We start from the raw sequence: 17,015 nt of genomic DNA on the forward strand, positions 1-17,015 counted from the left end.
ATGTCAGAAATTTGCACTTCCATGAATACATTTTTCAGCAAGAATTTAAACCTAATTTTTTATGATTTGTTGGGTTAACCCTCTGGGGTCCAAAACATGTCTGAATTTACTTACTATCCCACACTGAAAACTATGTTTTTTGACATACTCTATTAACACAATTGATCTAAAAAATCACACAAATGCAAATATGAATTGCACATTTTAAAAACATATAAACACATTTTGTAAACAATAAAGTTATATACAATTATTTACCTAAAAATGCAGCCCCTGCATCTGGCATGTTTTGTACAACTATTTAAAACTACTACTAAAACTAAAATTACAGAGCACAAAAGGGTAACTAAAGGAGGCACCTTTTATTCACTGAAGCAAAATCCAAATATGTAATATTTATGATGGGAGACAGAGGGGAACATGGCTGCAACTAATCAAACATATTGAAATGGGAAGAAGGAAAACTCAACACACTTAACAGAGGACATGTGACTGTCAAAATAAAACATAAAATACACAGTGTGATGCAGACTAAGACACACAGGCTTGACACTGGGATCAAGGGAAAAACAGAAAGGGGAACACAGCCGACTAGAGAGACAGAAGGAGACACAGGAGATAAAGTATCATGAAGACAAGGGTGACTAAATGTGAGACATGGCACACATGTGAGACACAGTAACAGAAACCTAAAGACTAGAAACCAAAAATATATCACAAGTAGAAAACAGCTCAGCTAAAACTTAAACCAGGTTCAAGCTGTCCAAATACATAAACACTGGTTCACGGACCCAGGACCATGACACCCGCTCTTAGTCCGTCACTCCTCTTTCGGACTGGAAACCAGGGCCCAGAGAGGCTCAGCAGGGTGAGGATGTTCTGCATATAATAATAAACCATGTGTACATATCATAGTATAGAACAGAAGGCAATCATCAATATGTAGTTGACACGGTGGTGATTAGCACTATTGCAGCATTGCCTTAATCAAGAAGGTCCTGAGTTCAATCCCACCACTTCGCCGGAGCCTTTCTGTGTGGAGTCTGCATGTTTTCAGGGGTTTCATCTCTCTGGGTACTCTGGCTTCCTCTCAGGTTGATTGGTTAATAGGTGTGGTAGCCTGTGGTAGCTGGAACAGGCTCTAGCTTTGTTAGAGATGATCAGAATGCAGTAATTTGTGTAAAGCCAGAATTTCAGATGGTTGGTATAGATACAGACCTACTTTAACTCTTCATTTCTGTTTTCTCTCATCAGCTGTGGACAATGACAAGAAGCTGGTCTAAAGGGGTTAATGGACAACGTCTGCAGAAAATGCTCTGTGTAGGTTTAGGTCAGGTGTATTTTCTGGACTAGCTGCTTCAATTACACATGGGCTCAAACAGCTCTCTATTTCAGCGCTTTCTGTGGAAAAAGGTTCAGGGCTCAGTTTATGTGTGAAAACACCCTGAGATCAGCCATAGGTCAGAAAGGTCTTCATCCAATCATAGAGCAGTTATCACTGAAAAGTAGAGCTAAACTCTACAAATCTTATATCTCTACTGTCCTCAAGCATGGATTAGTAATGTGTGACTAGTTGTAACTGCAGAGTCCTCAGTAGATCTTTGATTCCAATATGTTTACTGGCTTATTTTCATATAATGGTGGACCTACTTCTTCATAATAACCTGAATCAGTGCAATCAGCCCTTGTTGGAGTCCGAGGGGTGATGGTATGCTGACAGGGACAGGTTAGAGAGCAGAGTAAGAATCTTTGAAAGCTCGTGCACACAACAGCAGAGTGAAGTGTAGAGCAGTGACACTGAATGTGACAACAGGAAGTGCCGAAGGTGTGTCTCTGCTTGTCGGACTGCAGATATTCAGTTGACCTCCACACACTATGAAGACTGTACCTGTACGTCGGCTCTTCCTCGGTGAGTTATTTTAAGTTAGTTTTAATTTTAAGCACAATACCCCATAATGCCAAAGTGAAAAAGCTTTGAATGAGAATACTTTATTAATCTTGGTGTTCGCTCTCTCTGTGGTAGAATACCACATCCTGTTCTTGTTCCAACACACAGCGGTGTGTTTGTGTAGCTTATCTTTTTGGCCAATTTAATAAGAAACTTATAGATAACTTCTTCTGCATGCCAAATATCCTTGGGCAAGACCATGTTTGCCTACTGGTGGTGGTCAGAGGGCCCGGTGGCGCCAGTGTCCGGCAGCCTCGCCTCTGTCAGTGCGCCCCAGGGCAGCTGTGGCTACAACGTAGCTGCCATCACCAGTGTGTGAATGTGTGTGTGAATGTGTGTGTGAATGACTGAACGTAGTGTGAAGCGCTTTGGGGTCCTATGGACTAGAAAAGCGCTATACAAATGCAGGCCATTTACAATATTCACTCACTAAATGTTTCCCAATTCAGGGGCAGCATACATCAAAGGATGTGGTTTTTGTGATCTATGTAGGCCATACCCTTTGCTGACAAAAGGCCGGAAGCGGGGGGCCGTTAAATTAGTCATGCTGCTCAGGTTCATACTGATACTATGCGCTAACATTTTGCAGTCCCCAACCTTTTTTGCGCCACAGACCGGTTTATGCCCGACAATATTTTCACGGACCGGCCTTTAAGGTGTCGTGGATAAATACAACAAAATAAAACTAGTACCGGTACTGAAAAAAAGAAGATTTATTCATAACACACGTGAAAAGACGCAGGGAAACCGATTTAACAATAAAAACTATAACAAAATAACGCTGAAAACTAATAAAAACCCTGAAAACTATACATTTCACACCTGAGCCTCAACTCTCGCTGCCCGGTACCAAACGACTCACGGACCGGTACCGGTCCGGGGGTTGGGGACCGCTGTTTTTGATACAGCATTGTTTGACAGAAATGAAGGAGAAAATTCTTTTGCTCATCTGTTTGTTTGTTTATATAGCATTCATTTTTTTATGACATCACTTTGATTACTTGAGTATCTGAGGCTGAGACCACGGGACTGTAAAACATCGTTGTTGGGCTTCATTTCTGTGCTGAACAGTCATTTAAGATTAGTTAGTAAATAACAATTAGCTGATGTTGTTCATGAGACTAAAGTCATCTCACTTTGGTAATGTAAATATAATATGGCCAATATTATAGTTATTATTAGATTATTATGATATATTACAGCTTGAGCTCTGTGTCAAATACTGAACTTCAGTAAAGATTCAAGTTGCAGTTATTTATATTTCATATATTCATGTGCTCCTTATTAAAACATAAGGTTTATTGTTATTTCTGGAATTGTTAGAGAAGCATATTTTGCCTGCAGCCTTTTCTGATGGTGATAATAAAGACAACTGCTGAGGGTTTGGATTGGGACGTGACTAGAACAGCACACTGATGATATGGCTCCAAAATCTTTAGCATAATCCCTAGGCGGGACAGGGAGGTTAAAGTTTGATAGAAACCCTTCGTATGAGAGGAGTTTACCATCTTCATTAAATCACTGAGCCACATGTGTAATATTATTAAGAGACCAGTATTCCATAAAGAGGGATTTGCGTCTATATGAAACGTCATTATAGTTCCATTTACGATACCTGGGGGAGAGAAATTATGTTTAAGGATGAGACTCCATGACATAAAGGCCCGGCGATGAAAAGCAGAAATCTTAATTGGTATTTTATCAATGTCATAACTGCATATTAAGAAAAAGTTAATACCACCTGGTTTAGATATCAGATAGAGGGGAATAACATTCCAAATGGAGCTGGGATATTTTTGTAAATATTTAAGCCAGTTCATTTTCAATGTATTGTTTAAAGTGCTAAAATACAGAAAGTTTAGACCAATTTTTATCATATGCATTGATGAGAACAGGTTTTCTTCAATAATGAGTCATCCTGTTGCAGGTGTGTGTGTGCTGCTGCTGTCTGCACCGACTGTTTCTGCAGGTGAGGAGATGGAAGTTAAACAATCAGTGAGACTCCAACAAGAACACAAATACACTTGTTCTGCGTGTGTGTGTGTGTGTGTGTGTGTGTGTGTGTGTGTGTGTGACTCTGCTCTGTTTGTGTCTCTGTTGGTCAGATAAAGGTCTGATCCTGGAGATTCCTGCACTTCCTGTGAGGACAGGAAGTGATGTCACTCTGCGTTGCAGACGGGTGAATGGCGACATCATCCCAGCTTATTTCTTCATTAATGGAAGTCGTATTGGATCCGAGGCTAAATTAGAGCTCACCATCACAAACGTCCAGCAGTCTGATGAAGGTCTCTACTCATGTTCTACTGATGTTTTGGGATCATCTCTTCCAAGCTTTCTGAGGGTCAGAGGTCAGGATAATGACATCACTTCCTGTTTAAAGACATGAACTAACCTGCTGAGCTGATTATAAACTGAGTGAACCATCTTCATTGTCTCTCCTGTAGATCCTCCTCGTCATGCTCATCCTAAAAATACATTTTCTCTGACTGTTATATAAAACATGATGTATGTGTTGGTGGAACTCTGTCTCTTCACTCTGTTTGTGTCTCTGTTGGTCAGATAAAGGTCTGATCCTGGAGATCCCTGCACTTCCTGTGAGGACAGGAAGTGATGTCACTCTGCGTTGCAGACAGGTGAATGGCGACATCATCACAGCTTATTTCTTCATTAATGGAAGTCGTATTGGATCCGAGGCTAAATTAGAGCTCACCATCACAAACGTCCAGCAGTCTGATGAAGGTCTCTACTCATGTTCTACTGATGTTTTGGGATCATCTCCTCCAAGCTTTCTGAGGGTCAGAGGTCAGGATAATGACATCACTTCCTGTTTAAAGACAAACTAACCAACTAAGCTGATAATAAACTGACTGAACCATCTTCATCAACTCCCCTGCAGATCCCCCAGCTCTACCTCCTCCTACTCAAACAGCCATGCCCGTCTCTCCTCCTGTTCTTTACACACTCTTTAATAACAGCACCATCTCCTCCCCTCCTTCCCCTCCACCTGGCCCCTCCTGGTTGGTCCCAGTTGTAGCAGGTCTGGTTTCTGTGGTTCTCCTGGTTCTGGTTATGAGTGGAGTTCTGCTCCTTTGGAGAAAACTAAAAGGTAAGAAGTCTGTCAGGTTATAAAAGCAGATGAAAATTCATGAATGAATCATGAATCAGTCCGCAGTCCAGATCAGTGGGTCCAACTATGTACATGTCGATCTCCTTTCATGGCATCACTAAGACAGAGCATAGGGAAGAGAACATGGATCACCTGGTCCAGCCCTAACTATATGCTTTAGCAAAAAGGAAAGTTTGAAGCCTAATCTTGAAAGTAGAGATAGTGTCTGTCTCCTGAATCCAAACTGGAAGCTGGTTCCACAGAAGAGGGGCCTGAAAACTGAAGGCTCTGCCTCCCATTCTACTTTTAACATTGTTCATTTATTCTGTAACGGAATCAAAATAAGGAAACAATCATAAAGAAACACAGAAAAGTAAACAAACAACAAACTGCTCCTCTTACAGCAATCCATACATTTCACACACAATTACCCTAAAAATACTTCAAACCAAATATCCAAACTTGTATAAAGTGTAATTAAGTGTAAGTTTGTTCCTGTATAAAGGGAGGTCTTCCTTGCCACAGTCACTAGATGCTTTCACAGATTGTTTACTGGTTCTTGTGATCTTTACCTTTCAGTGTAAACCACAACGGGGTACCTGTTGTTGTGATCTGTGGTTAGATACTGCAAAAACTCAAAATCTTACCAACTATATATGTCCAATTTCTAGTCAAAATATCTCATCACACTTAAAATAAGACACAAACAATATTTCAAGTAAAAATATCTTGTATTAAGTGAAAACAATCTGCCAATGGAACAAGTAAAAATTCCCCAGATCCAAGATTGGATTTGAAGACGCAGTGTCTAAAAACAAGTTCCTATATTTCACTGAAATGTGACTCTGTACCTGAATGTGTCTCAAATATACTCAAGATTTGGAGTTTTTGCATTATATAAATGAAGCTGAACTAAAATAGATTCATAGACTAGAGACGGAGCTAATAATTATGAATCTGCAGTGAGCTGTTGGAGGGTTTGATTAAAGTCCATGGAGAGCTCCTCCTGTGCTGATGTTGCTCTGTGTGATGTAGGAGGTCGGGGAGCAGAGCTGTGGAGCTGTGGAGGTGACGGCTGTCTGAGACGGAGCGTCTGCCTCTGCTGTGAGTCTCCTTCATGCTTCTCCACATGTATTATCTGTGTTTCCACCACTGGAGGGCGCTGTGGGTTATTGATGTGTGGGAACAGCCAATCACTGCAGTCTGAATGCTTCTCTTTGGTCATGTGACCATTTGATCTCTGATCAGTGTGTTCTTCAGTTTCAGGCCTGTTTCTGCTGACTGCTGCAGGTGAGCTGATGTTCCTACACCTGTCTGTCCTCATCATGACCTCTGACCTTTGGTGACCTTTAGTGACCTCTGTCCTGTTGCAGGTGTGTGTGTGCTGCTGCTGTCTGCTCTGACCGTTTCTACAGGTGAGTAGAGGATGAAGAACAAACACTAATAAATGAAAGAGGGAGGAGAAAAGTCCTCTGGTGGAAGAGCCACAGACAGAGTCCTCCTTCATTACTTCTGCACTTACAAATATTGTATGTTACTCTGTTGATGTGAAAGGCTAGATCACAAGAAGGTGTCTGATTAGAAGAATTGGACGATGAGATAAGTTGCTTTCTTTAAACCATTACTTTATAGATACAGTGGGTCTGGTTCTGGAAAAAAACACAAGGTACATCAAACTTGCATTTTGTCCTACACAAAGTGTACAACACTCCAGAATAGGGGACAAATGCCCTAAAACATATGTAGCTGTATGTGACCTAGTACAGACTGAGCCCTCTCAGTCTGTACTAGGTCACATACACTTTAACCAATCAGAGCTAATGGACAATAAAGAGACCCACCTCCTTAATTAGGAGTCTTTTCCACAACACTGTTTAAAGGAACTCTGTGTCATGATCCTGGGTTTTGGCCCAGTGCTTTGTTCTGATTGCAATGCTGTTCTTACTTATTAGTATCAGTTTTTGGTTATTATAAGATAAGATAAGATAAGATAACCTTTATTAGTCCCACACGTGGGAAATTTGTTTTGTCACAGCAGGAAGTGGACAGTGCAAAAGTTCTGAAGCAAAAATTAGAATACAATAAGAATAAATACAGTACACAACTGTACAGAATAGAATAAAATAAAATACTATATACAGTAGAATAAAATAGAATAAAAATATACAATAAGATAAACATAGAATACAAATGCTTTATACAACTGAGTAAAAATACAACGATGCCAGAAAAGTATTGCACTTAGTGTTATTGCACATTAGTGTTATTGCACATATGTGGATGTGTGTGTTTGATCAGTTAAAGTCTTTATTGTGGAGTCTGACAGCAGTGGGGAGGAAAGACCTGTGAAATCTCTCCGTCCCACACCGTGGGTGCCGCAGTCTCCCACTGAAGGAGCTGCTCAGTGCTGTCAGAGTCTGCTGCATGGGGTGGGAGAGGTTGTCCAACAGTAATGACAGCTTAGCCGCCATTCTCCTGTCACTCACCACCTCCACTGGGTCCAGAGGGCATCCTAGAACAGAGCTGGCCCTTCGGATCAGCCTGTTCAGTCTCTTCCTGTCCCCGGCAGAGATGCTGCCGCCCCAGCAGACCACACCATAGAAGATGGCTGAGGCCACCACAGAGTCATAGAAGGTCTTCAGGAGTGGGCCCTCCACTCCAAACGACCTGAGTCTCCGCAGCAGGTACAGCCTGCTCTGCCCTTTCCTGTAGAGGGCGTCTGAGTTATGAGTCCAGTCCAGTCTGTTGTTCAGATGAACACCAAGGTACCTGTAGCTGTCCACAGCCTCAATGTCCATACCTTGGATGTTCAGTGGTTGCAGTGGAGGATGTTTGTGCCTGCGGAAGTCTACCACCAGTTCCTTGGTTTTACTGGCGTTGATCTGGAGGTAGTTCAGCTGACACCAGTCCACAAAGTCTTGAGTCAGTCCTCTGTACTCCTTGTCGTCCCCATCAGTAATGAGGCGGACTATTGCAGAGTCATCAGAGAACCTCTGCAGGAAGCACTGGGTGGAGTTGTGGGAGACGTCTGCAGTGTAGATGGTGAAGAGGAACACAACTAGAACCGTTCCCTGTGGGCCCCCGTACTGCAGACGACCCTGTCCGACACACAGCCCTGAGTCCTCACATACTGTGGTCGGTGAGGTAGTCCAAAATCCAGGTAGTGAGGTGATGGTCCACTCCAGAGTTCCCCAGTTTGTCCTTCAGAACCGAGGGAAGAATAGTGTTGAAGGCACTGGAGAAATCAAAGAACATGATTTTCACAGTGCTCCCAGCGGTCTCCAGGTGAGCGAGGGAACGATGTAGGAGGTGAATGACGGCATCGTCCGCTCCGATGCCAGACTGGTAGGCAAACTGAAGTGGGTCCAGTGATGAGCTTGTTAGGCGCCGAAGCTGAGCCAGGACCAACCGCTCCAGGGTCTTCATCAGGTGGGATGTCAGAGCCACCGGCCTGTAGCTGTTGAGGTCCTTGGGGCGTGAAGTTTTTGGCACTGGTACAACACAGGAGGTTTTCCAGAGCTGTGGGACTCTTCCCAACCTCAGGCTCAGGTTGAAGAGGTGCTCCATCACCCCACACAGTTGGTCCGCGCAGGACCTGACGACCAGGACCTCGAGCTGATGCCATCTGGGCCCGCTGCCTTCTTGCCATTAATCCTCCTCAGTTCCCTCCTAACCTGGGTGGTTGAAAGAGACAGGCTGGAGCCTTGTGTTGAGTGTGTATTGGATGCTGTTGTTGGGGGTGGGGAGGAGTGAGCAGGGTGAATAGAGGAGGTGTGAAGTGTCTGAGGTGGAACAGCAGCAGTGGGGGTGGGTGAGTCTGCAGCCGATGTTGTAGACTGCCTCATGGATGAATCAAATCTATTGAAGAAATGATTCAGTTCATTTTCCCACCTCACATCCGTCCCTGGCAGAGAGTTCTGATGTTTGTGGCCTGAGATGGTTCTGAGGCCTCTCCAGACTTCATCAACGTTGTTTTGCTGAAGCTGGTTCTCCATCTTTTGCCTGTAGCTGTCCTTCCCATTCCTTATCAGTCCCCTCAGCTCTCTCTGCACCCTTTTCAACTCCTCTTTGTCTTTGGATTTGAAGGCCCTCCTCTTCTGCTTGAGGACAGCTTTAATTTCTGGGGTAATCCAAGGTTTCTTGTTGGAGAAACACCGTACAGTCCTGGTAGGTACGGTGTTATCCACACAGAAATTAATATAGTCAGTAATGCATGTAGTAAGGCTGTCGATGTCCTCTCCGTGGTCGTCACAGATCACCTCCCACACAGTCGACTCAAAACAATCCTTAAGAGCCTCTTCGCTCTCCTCCGACCATCTCTGTACGTACTGTGTGGGTGGCTGGTGGCTCCCTGCGCACTAAGGGCTCATACACAGGGACAAGGTGCACCAGGTTGTGGTCAGATCTTCCCAGTGGAGTGAGAGGTGATGAACTGTATGCCTCTTCTGCATTGGCATACAGTAAGTCCAGTGTTTTATTATGAAGCGCCTTGAGGCGACTTTTGTTGTGATTTGGCGCTATATAAATAAAATTGAATTGAAATTGAATTGAATTATTGTCTCTGGTTGGGCAGGTCACATACTAGGTGAAGGTGGGCAGTGTGGAGTCCAATGAGGCATGATTGAAGTCCCCTGATATTATGAGAAAGGCTCTCGGAGATTGTGTTTGCAGTCTGCTGACCACTGAGTGGAGAGTGTCACAGGCTGCATCCGCGTTGGCCGAGGGGGGGACTGTCGGTACTGCCGACTGTCCGCCGGCAGTACCGCTGCGGGACGCAGCGCTAACAGCTGATCCTTACTGTAAACAAAGGATCCCTGCTCTGGGTCCCCAGACACAGGTGAAAAAACTAAAACTAAGAAAACTAAGAAAAACGACCAGAACTAGCACAAAACGGTAGAACATGGCTGCAGAGTCTAATTACTAGCCAGCCGAGAGATATAATCTCTCCAGCGTGTCCTGGGTCTGCCCCGGGGCCTCCTCCCGGTGGGACATGCCTGGAACACCTCACCCAGGAGGCGCCCAGGGGGCATCCTTGTCAGATGCCCGAACCACCTCAGCTGGCTCCTTTCGATGTGGAGCAGCAGCTGCTCTACTCTGAGCCCCTCCCGGATGGCCGAACTTCTCACCCTATCTCTAAGGGAGAGGCCAGCCACCCTTCGGAGGAAGCTCATTTCTGCCGCTTGTATCCGCGATCTCGTTCTTTCGGTCACTACCCACAGCTCGTGGCCATAGGTGAGGGTAGGGACGTAGATCGACCAGTAAATTGAGAGCTTCGCTTTTACACTCAGCTCCCTCTTCACCACGACGGAGCGGTGCAGCGTCCGCATTACTGCAGCTGCAGCCCCAATCCGTCTGTCGATCTCCGGCTCCCTTCTCCCATCACTCGCGAACAAGACCCCGAGATACTTTAACTCCTCCACTTGGGGCAGGAACTCATCCCCGACCCGGAGTGGGCACTCCACCCTTTTCCGGCTGAGAACCATGGCCTCAGATTTGGAGGTGCTGATCCTCATTCCCGCTGCTTCACACTCAGCTGCGAACCGTTCCAGTGCGAGCTGGAGGCCCTCACCCGATGAAGCCAACAGAACCACATCATCCGCAAAAATCAGAGATGAGATTCTGAGGCCACCAAAGCGAAAGCCCTCCGCCACTTGGCTGCGCCTAGAAATCCTGTCCATAAAAATTATGAACAGAACCGGAGACAAAGGGCAGCCCTGGCGGAGCCCATCACCCACAGGGAACGAGTCCGACTTATTGCCGGCAATGCGAACCAAGCTCTTGCAACAGTTGTATAGGGATCGAATGGCCCGTAGCAATGGGCCAGACACCCCATACTCCCGCAACACCTCCCACAGGACACCCCGAGGGACACGGTCGAATGCCTTCTCCAAGTCCACAAAACACGTGTAGACTGGTTGGGCAAACTCCCATGCACCCTCAAGTATCCTCGAGAGGATAAAGAGCTGGTCCAGTGTTCCGCGACCAGGACGAAAACCGCATTGTTCCTCCTGTATCCAAGGTTCGACTAGCGGACGAACTCTCCTTTCCAGCACCCTGGCATAGACTTTCCCAGGGAGGCTGAGGAGTGTGATCCCCTGTAGTTGGAACACACCCTCCGGTCCCTCTTCTTAAAGATGGGGACCACCACCCCGGTCTGCCAGTCCACAGGTACTGCCCCTGATCTCCACGCAACATTGCAGAGGCGTGTCAACCAGGACAGCCCTACAACGTCCAGAGCCTTCAGGAACTCGGGGCGGACCTCATCAACACCAGGGGCTCTGCCACCAAGGAGTTGTTTAACTGCCTCAGTGACCTCGCCCCCGGAAATTGGCAGGTCATTCCCCTCATATCCAGACTCTGCTTCCTCCTTGGAAGACGTGTCAGTGGGATTAAGGAGGTCCTCGAAGTATTCCTTCCACCGCCTGACAATTTTCTCAGTCGATGTCAGCAGCGCTCCGCCAGCACTATACACAGTGCAGGTAGAGCACCGCTTTCCCCTCCTGAGACGCCTGACGGTTTGCCAGAATCTCTTCGAGGCAGTCCGAAAGTCTTTTTCCATGGCCTCTCTGAACTCCTCCCACACCCGAGTTTTTGCTTCAGCCACTGCCCGAGCCGCATTCCGCTTGGCCTGTCGATACCTGTCGGCTGCCTCCAGAGTCCCACAGGCTAACCAAGCCCGATAGGACTCCTTCTTCAGCAGGAGGGACTATGCGCTTACCTGCTGCTCCTTGGCAGGTAGCTCCATGCCCTCCTGGGTTTTAATTGCACCTTAGAACACACATGCATCAACACTACAATGAGCGGGTGGAGGGAGGTTTGGAGTCTTCTCTCACCCCCGTTCTCTGCGGCCTGCTGCAGCGGGGGGGCTAGGAGGAGTTGGCCGTCCGACTGCGGTCTGGGGTGTGGGGCCTCCCGGCTGCTGCGGAGTCAGGGCGGTCTGCCTCTCCCCACGGCAGGGAAAAGGGTAACACCACCTGGGTCTGGGTGCAATCTCCCCCTCCAGGGGCAAGGGTACCTAGACCCGGTTTGTAGAGTACGCTTGGGGAGTGTGATTGTGTGTACAACGTCTCTTTATGTCTGTCTCCACGTCGGTTGAGTGTGGAGTAAGTGCATATGAGAGCATGAGGGTGGGAATGGATGTTTGTGTCTGTGTGTGCCTGTATGTCTGTGTCTATATGTCAGGTTGGGTATCAGACGCCACCTCTCTGGGGACATCTCAGGCCCTCCAAGGTTTGGAGACCTGTCTCCACCCACTACCACTTCCCCTGCCGGTGGCGGACTCCCTCAGGTGTCGATGCGTTGGTGGTTCTTTGTGTCTGGGGGTGGGCGTCCGGGTACACACCGGCTTACTCCTTGGCGGCCGCTTATTGGGGCTCGCTCGGGCCACTTCGGAGGTGGGGTGCCCCCGGCCTCTCGGCCTGGGGCTCGGTCACTCAGGCACAGCTGGCTGCCGGCGGAGCTCACGGGTGCGTCACTGCAACTCCCCCTGGCTTCTGCTCCGCGGCTGCTGAATGAGCCCTCATCTGGGACTCTCCTCAGCTCTTACTGGGACAGTGGCGCGGCTGCCCCTCTGTGGGTCTTCCTTGGTCTCTTGTGTTCTGGGGGCCTCTGGATGTCTGGAGTTTTGATCTCCTCCATACCTGCTTCATACCATAGAGGACAGGGCTGTGGCTCCCCACACTCCCTAGCAGATCATTACATGGAGAAACCTTTCGAATGCAAGCATGCTGATCCACACAGGTATGCACATGGGTATTCACTAGTCACAGACGCGGACTACAGCTTTCTTGGCTGCTGCCTCAAAGCACATTGTGCGCTGTCTATCTTGCGTGCTGCACAATATCATTTATTATTTAGTAACTATTGATATCTACTGCTAGCTAGTTTATTGTGATGGTGCTTTTTTTTTCTTATTATGTTGCTCTTTGTTGTTTGCTTTCTCTTCTGTTTTTTTTTTCTCCATACAGGTGACCCAGGTGTTTTGTTTTTTTTGTTTGTTTGGTTTTTTTTTTCTCTCTTCCCCCCTTCTCACCGTCTCTTCTCCCCTTTGGTTTTCTTTCTTTCTCTCCCTCTCTTTCTTTCATTCTTTCCCCCTGTCCTATCCCACAGTCATGTCTGTCCCATTTGTAGCAACTGAAAATAAAATAAATTCATAATTATAATAAAGGTCAATCAAATGGACCAATATGGCAAGGCCATGATGATCCACTTGGTAAAATAAATCCGCTTGGCATCTTTCTTGGCCTTAAGACAACAATTCTGATGGCTATAGATCCAAACGGGACAAAAAAAAAGAAAAAAAAAAAAAGAAAAAAAAAGGACTCCTTCTTCAGCCTGGTGGCTCCCTTCACCTCTGGTGTCCACCATTTGGTTCGGGGATTACCACCATGGCAGGCACCAACCACCTTGCGGCCGCAGCTCAATGCAGCAGCTTTGGCAATGGAGACGCTGAACATGGTCCATTCGGACTCAATGTCCCCAGTCTCCCTCGGAATGCTGTTGAAGCTCTGCCGGAGGTGTGTGTTGAAGATCACGCGGACTGGGGCCTCTGCTAGACGTTCCCAGCACACCCTCACTACGCGTTTAGGTGCACCAGGTCTGTCCAGCGTCCTCCCCCGCCACCTGATCCAACTCACCACCAGGTGGTGATCAGTTGACAGCTCAGCCCCTCTTTTTACCCGAGTGTCCAGAACATATGGTCGCAGGTCTGGTGATACGATTACAAAATCAATCATCGACCTACGGCCTAGAGCGTCCTGGTGCCACGTGCACTTATGGACACTCTTATGTTCGAACAGGGTGTTCGTTATGGCTAAACTGTGATTAGCACAGAAGTCCAATAACAAAGCACCGCTCGGGTTCAGATCAAGGAGGCCGTTCCTCCCAATCACGCCCCTCCAGGTCTCGCTGTCGTTACCCACGTGAGCATTGAAGTCTCCCAGCAGGACAACAGAGTCTCCAGGAGGAGCACATTCCAGCACCCCCCCCCCCCCCCCCCCCCCTCCAGGGACTCTAAGAAGGCTGGGTACTCCGAACTGCCACTCGGCGCATAAGCGCAGATGACAGTCAGGACCCGTTCCCCGACCCTAAGGCGCAGGGAACAAACCCTCTCGTCCACCGGGAAAAACCCCAACGTACCGGCAGCAAGCCGAGGGGATATTAGAATACCCACCCCAGCCCGCCGCCTCTCACCAGGGGCAACTCCAGACTGAGACAGAGTCCAGCCCCTCTCCAGGAGACTGGTTCCAGAGCCCAAGCCATGCGTAGAGGTGAGCCTGACTATATCTAGCCGGTACCTCTCAACCTCACGCACTAACTCAGGCTCCTTCCCCACCAGAGAGGTGACATTCCATGTCCCTATTGCCAGTCTTGGCAGCCGGGGGTCAGTCCGCCAGGGCCTCCGCTCCTGGCCGCCACCTGGCACACAATGCACCCGACCCCTATGGCGCCTCCTGCGGGTGGTGGGCCTGCGGGAGGATGGGCCCATGTCTCCTCTTCGGGCTGTGCCCGGCCGGGCCCCATGGACTAAGGCCCGGCCACCAAACGCTCGCCCTCGGGCACCCTCCCCGGGCCTGGGTCCAGGGCGGGGCCCCGGTAACCCTATCCCGGGCAGGGTAAACTGTTCCCTTGATATTCTTTTCATAAGGGTCTTCTGAATCGCTCTTTGTCTGGTCCCTCACCCAGGACCAATTTGCCATGGGAGACCCTACCAGGGGGCAAAAGCCCCCAGACAACATAGCCCCTGGGATCCCTGGGACACACAAACCCCTCCACCACGATAAGGTAGCGATTCAAGGAGGAGTAATACGTTAGTTATAAAAAATTACGAGAAGAAAAAGATAAGAAAGAAAGAAACTCAGAATGAGCAGAGCTGCTGTAACAGGCTGCCGCACACGGGGGGCGCCGGAAGTACTATTATTATTAGTAGTATGGAATGCACAGAGCTGACTGGCCGAGTAGTATCACATGGGATGCTGAGCCACTACTGTAAAGAACAAAAAGCTGTACCAGTTAAAACAGAAGTGTCCTCTCAGGTTTTGAATCTGTTTTGGTTGCAGGTCCGAGTCTGTATGGAACAGTCATTGGGTCTGGACCCAGAGCACAGTCCACCTGTTAGTGTCTTAAAGCCTGTTTGAGTTCATGCAGTGAACACAGAGATTTTCTAGTCTTATTGACCACTCAAAGTGTTTGGACTACAGGTCCCACTCATATCTGCTTCACACCCACAGCTAATTTAAAATCAGCAGGTCATGTCTTGCTGATTTTATGTCTTCAGACTGTGGGAGGAAACTGGAGAACCCACAGAGAGAACATACTAGACAGAAATCACCCAGCTGGGGCTAAAATCAACGTCCTTGCTGTGAGGGGACAGTGCTGACCACTGCACCACTGTGCTCTCTTCAGCTGATCAATACACACTGATATCTGCACCAGTCACAGTAGTATCTACTGCACTCAGGTTCCTCTCCTGCTGAGACTGTACCTGATCCATGATGGGAGTTTCTTTTTTCTCTGATCTAAAACTCTGATGGTCCACAGTAACAGTGGAACCCCCACATCCACAGGTTTGATAGGTTATTTTTGTGTAAGCATGAAATAATTCATGTGTGATTACAGTGTCTGTTAAACACAAACTACAGTACTCTGCAGCAACAATGACACACAATTCAAAGTGTGTGACAAATTGTGTCCAGCTGTGTGTGCACTGAAACAAAAGCAATGTTTAGAAGCAGAAGATTTTATACTCCTGACTCCTCCTCTCTGCTTCCTCGTCCTTCAGCTCCTCCTCCCTCTGAGCTCAGACTCTTCTGCCATCTAGTGGTCTTCTGTCCGTACTGCATCTCCACCGGTCTGCTGCTGTCCATCTGCTCGAGCAGGAGGAACAAACCAGCCGTCTCCATGGAGATGACCCAGCGTGATGGAGGAGGTCAGGGATTGACCAGAGAGTATGATGATGTCACCACTGAGCATGCCTTCTGAGCTGCGGAGGCTGTTAGTGTTTAAGCTGCAGATGATGATTTTTCACTGCTGGTAAAGACTTCACTGGTCTTTAACTTCTTCTTCAAACTCTTCCACTGGACTGCTCCACATCAGTTCATAGTTGTTCATATTTGTTGTAACCTGACTTCTCCTCCCACTGTCCCATAGCTAGGAATACATATACTCGTGCACCAGATAAGAAGTTGCAATGCACATTTGCGTACATAAGATTTTCTGGACGAGGACAGACATTTATTTAGAACTCTTGAAGATGTCGAGGAAGCAAGCTCCTTTAACCCAGGAGAACCCATGGGGTCAGATCCGACCCCGTGGGTTCTCCAGGGTTAAGCAATTACTTTGGTGTTCCTCCACCTCCAAAGAAATGTCAGAAGAAGTCCGAACCGCAAAAGAAGCACGTATTCTCGGAAAAGTGGTTGCAGGAGGTGAGCTGGCTTCAAACAAATGATGAACGCACAGACATGTGGTGCAGAATATGCCGTGAAAATCCCACTCTAGCGTACAAAAACAGTACCTCTTATATGTATGCGAGCACGTGTTGCAACTTCGTATCTGGTGTGCGTCTTTTATCTTGACAGCGAATGTGCAGCTGTGGACCCAACCAGATAATTGTTGGGTTTTTCTCTGTATCCATTATTGTACAATCTACTGTACAATATGAAGCGCCTTGAGGCGACTGTTGTTGTGATTTCGTGCTGTATAAATGAATGTCACGGTTCTGGGTTCGACACAGCATTTTTGAATTCTTATGTTTTGGTTTATTTTTGAATGATCGTCTTGTTCTCTGGTGTCTTGTTTCTTCTTATTATTATTTGTCTATTGTCAAGTACAGACCAACAGACATCAGTGAGGTTGATCCTCCATCATGTCCTCTGCTGTGTAACCAGCAGCTCTTCATCCTGTTTTCAGTGTTTCTCTGACTTGGAGCTGAACTGTTGTGTGTTGATGTGTGAGGCTGCACAA

At 47.3% G+C, this 17,015-nt stretch overlaps 1 protein-coding gene across 1 annotated transcript; it reads left to right on the forward strand.

Moving 5' to 3' along the window:
- The first annotated feature begins 1,812 nt into the window (after window positions 1-1,812).
- On the forward strand, window positions 1,813-17,015 carry LOC146578277 (uncharacterized). The gene is made up of 9 exons (XM_085257804.1): window positions 1,813-1,909; window positions 3,876-3,917; window positions 4,054-4,296; window positions 4,508-4,750; window positions 4,845-5,054; window positions 6,090-6,158; window positions 6,315-6,344; window positions 6,428-6,469; window positions 15,835-17,015. The coding sequence occupies exons 1-9, from the start codon at window positions 1,876-1,878 to the stop codon at window positions 16,032-16,034; spliced, it is 1,113 nt and encodes a 370-aa protein (XP_085113930.1). The 5' UTR covers window positions 1,813-1,875; the 3' UTR covers window positions 16,035-17,015.

The sequence above is a fragment of the Mchenga conophoros genome, linkage group LG3, assembly GCF_057382185.1.
Source record: "Mchenga conophoros isolate Kocher_MC1m ecotype Shallow Benthic linkage group LG3, M_conophoros_male_GT1.1, whole genome shotgun sequence".
In the NCBI taxonomy this organism is placed as follows: Eukaryota; Metazoa; Chordata; class Actinopteri; order Cichliformes; family Cichlidae; genus Mchenga; species Mchenga conophoros.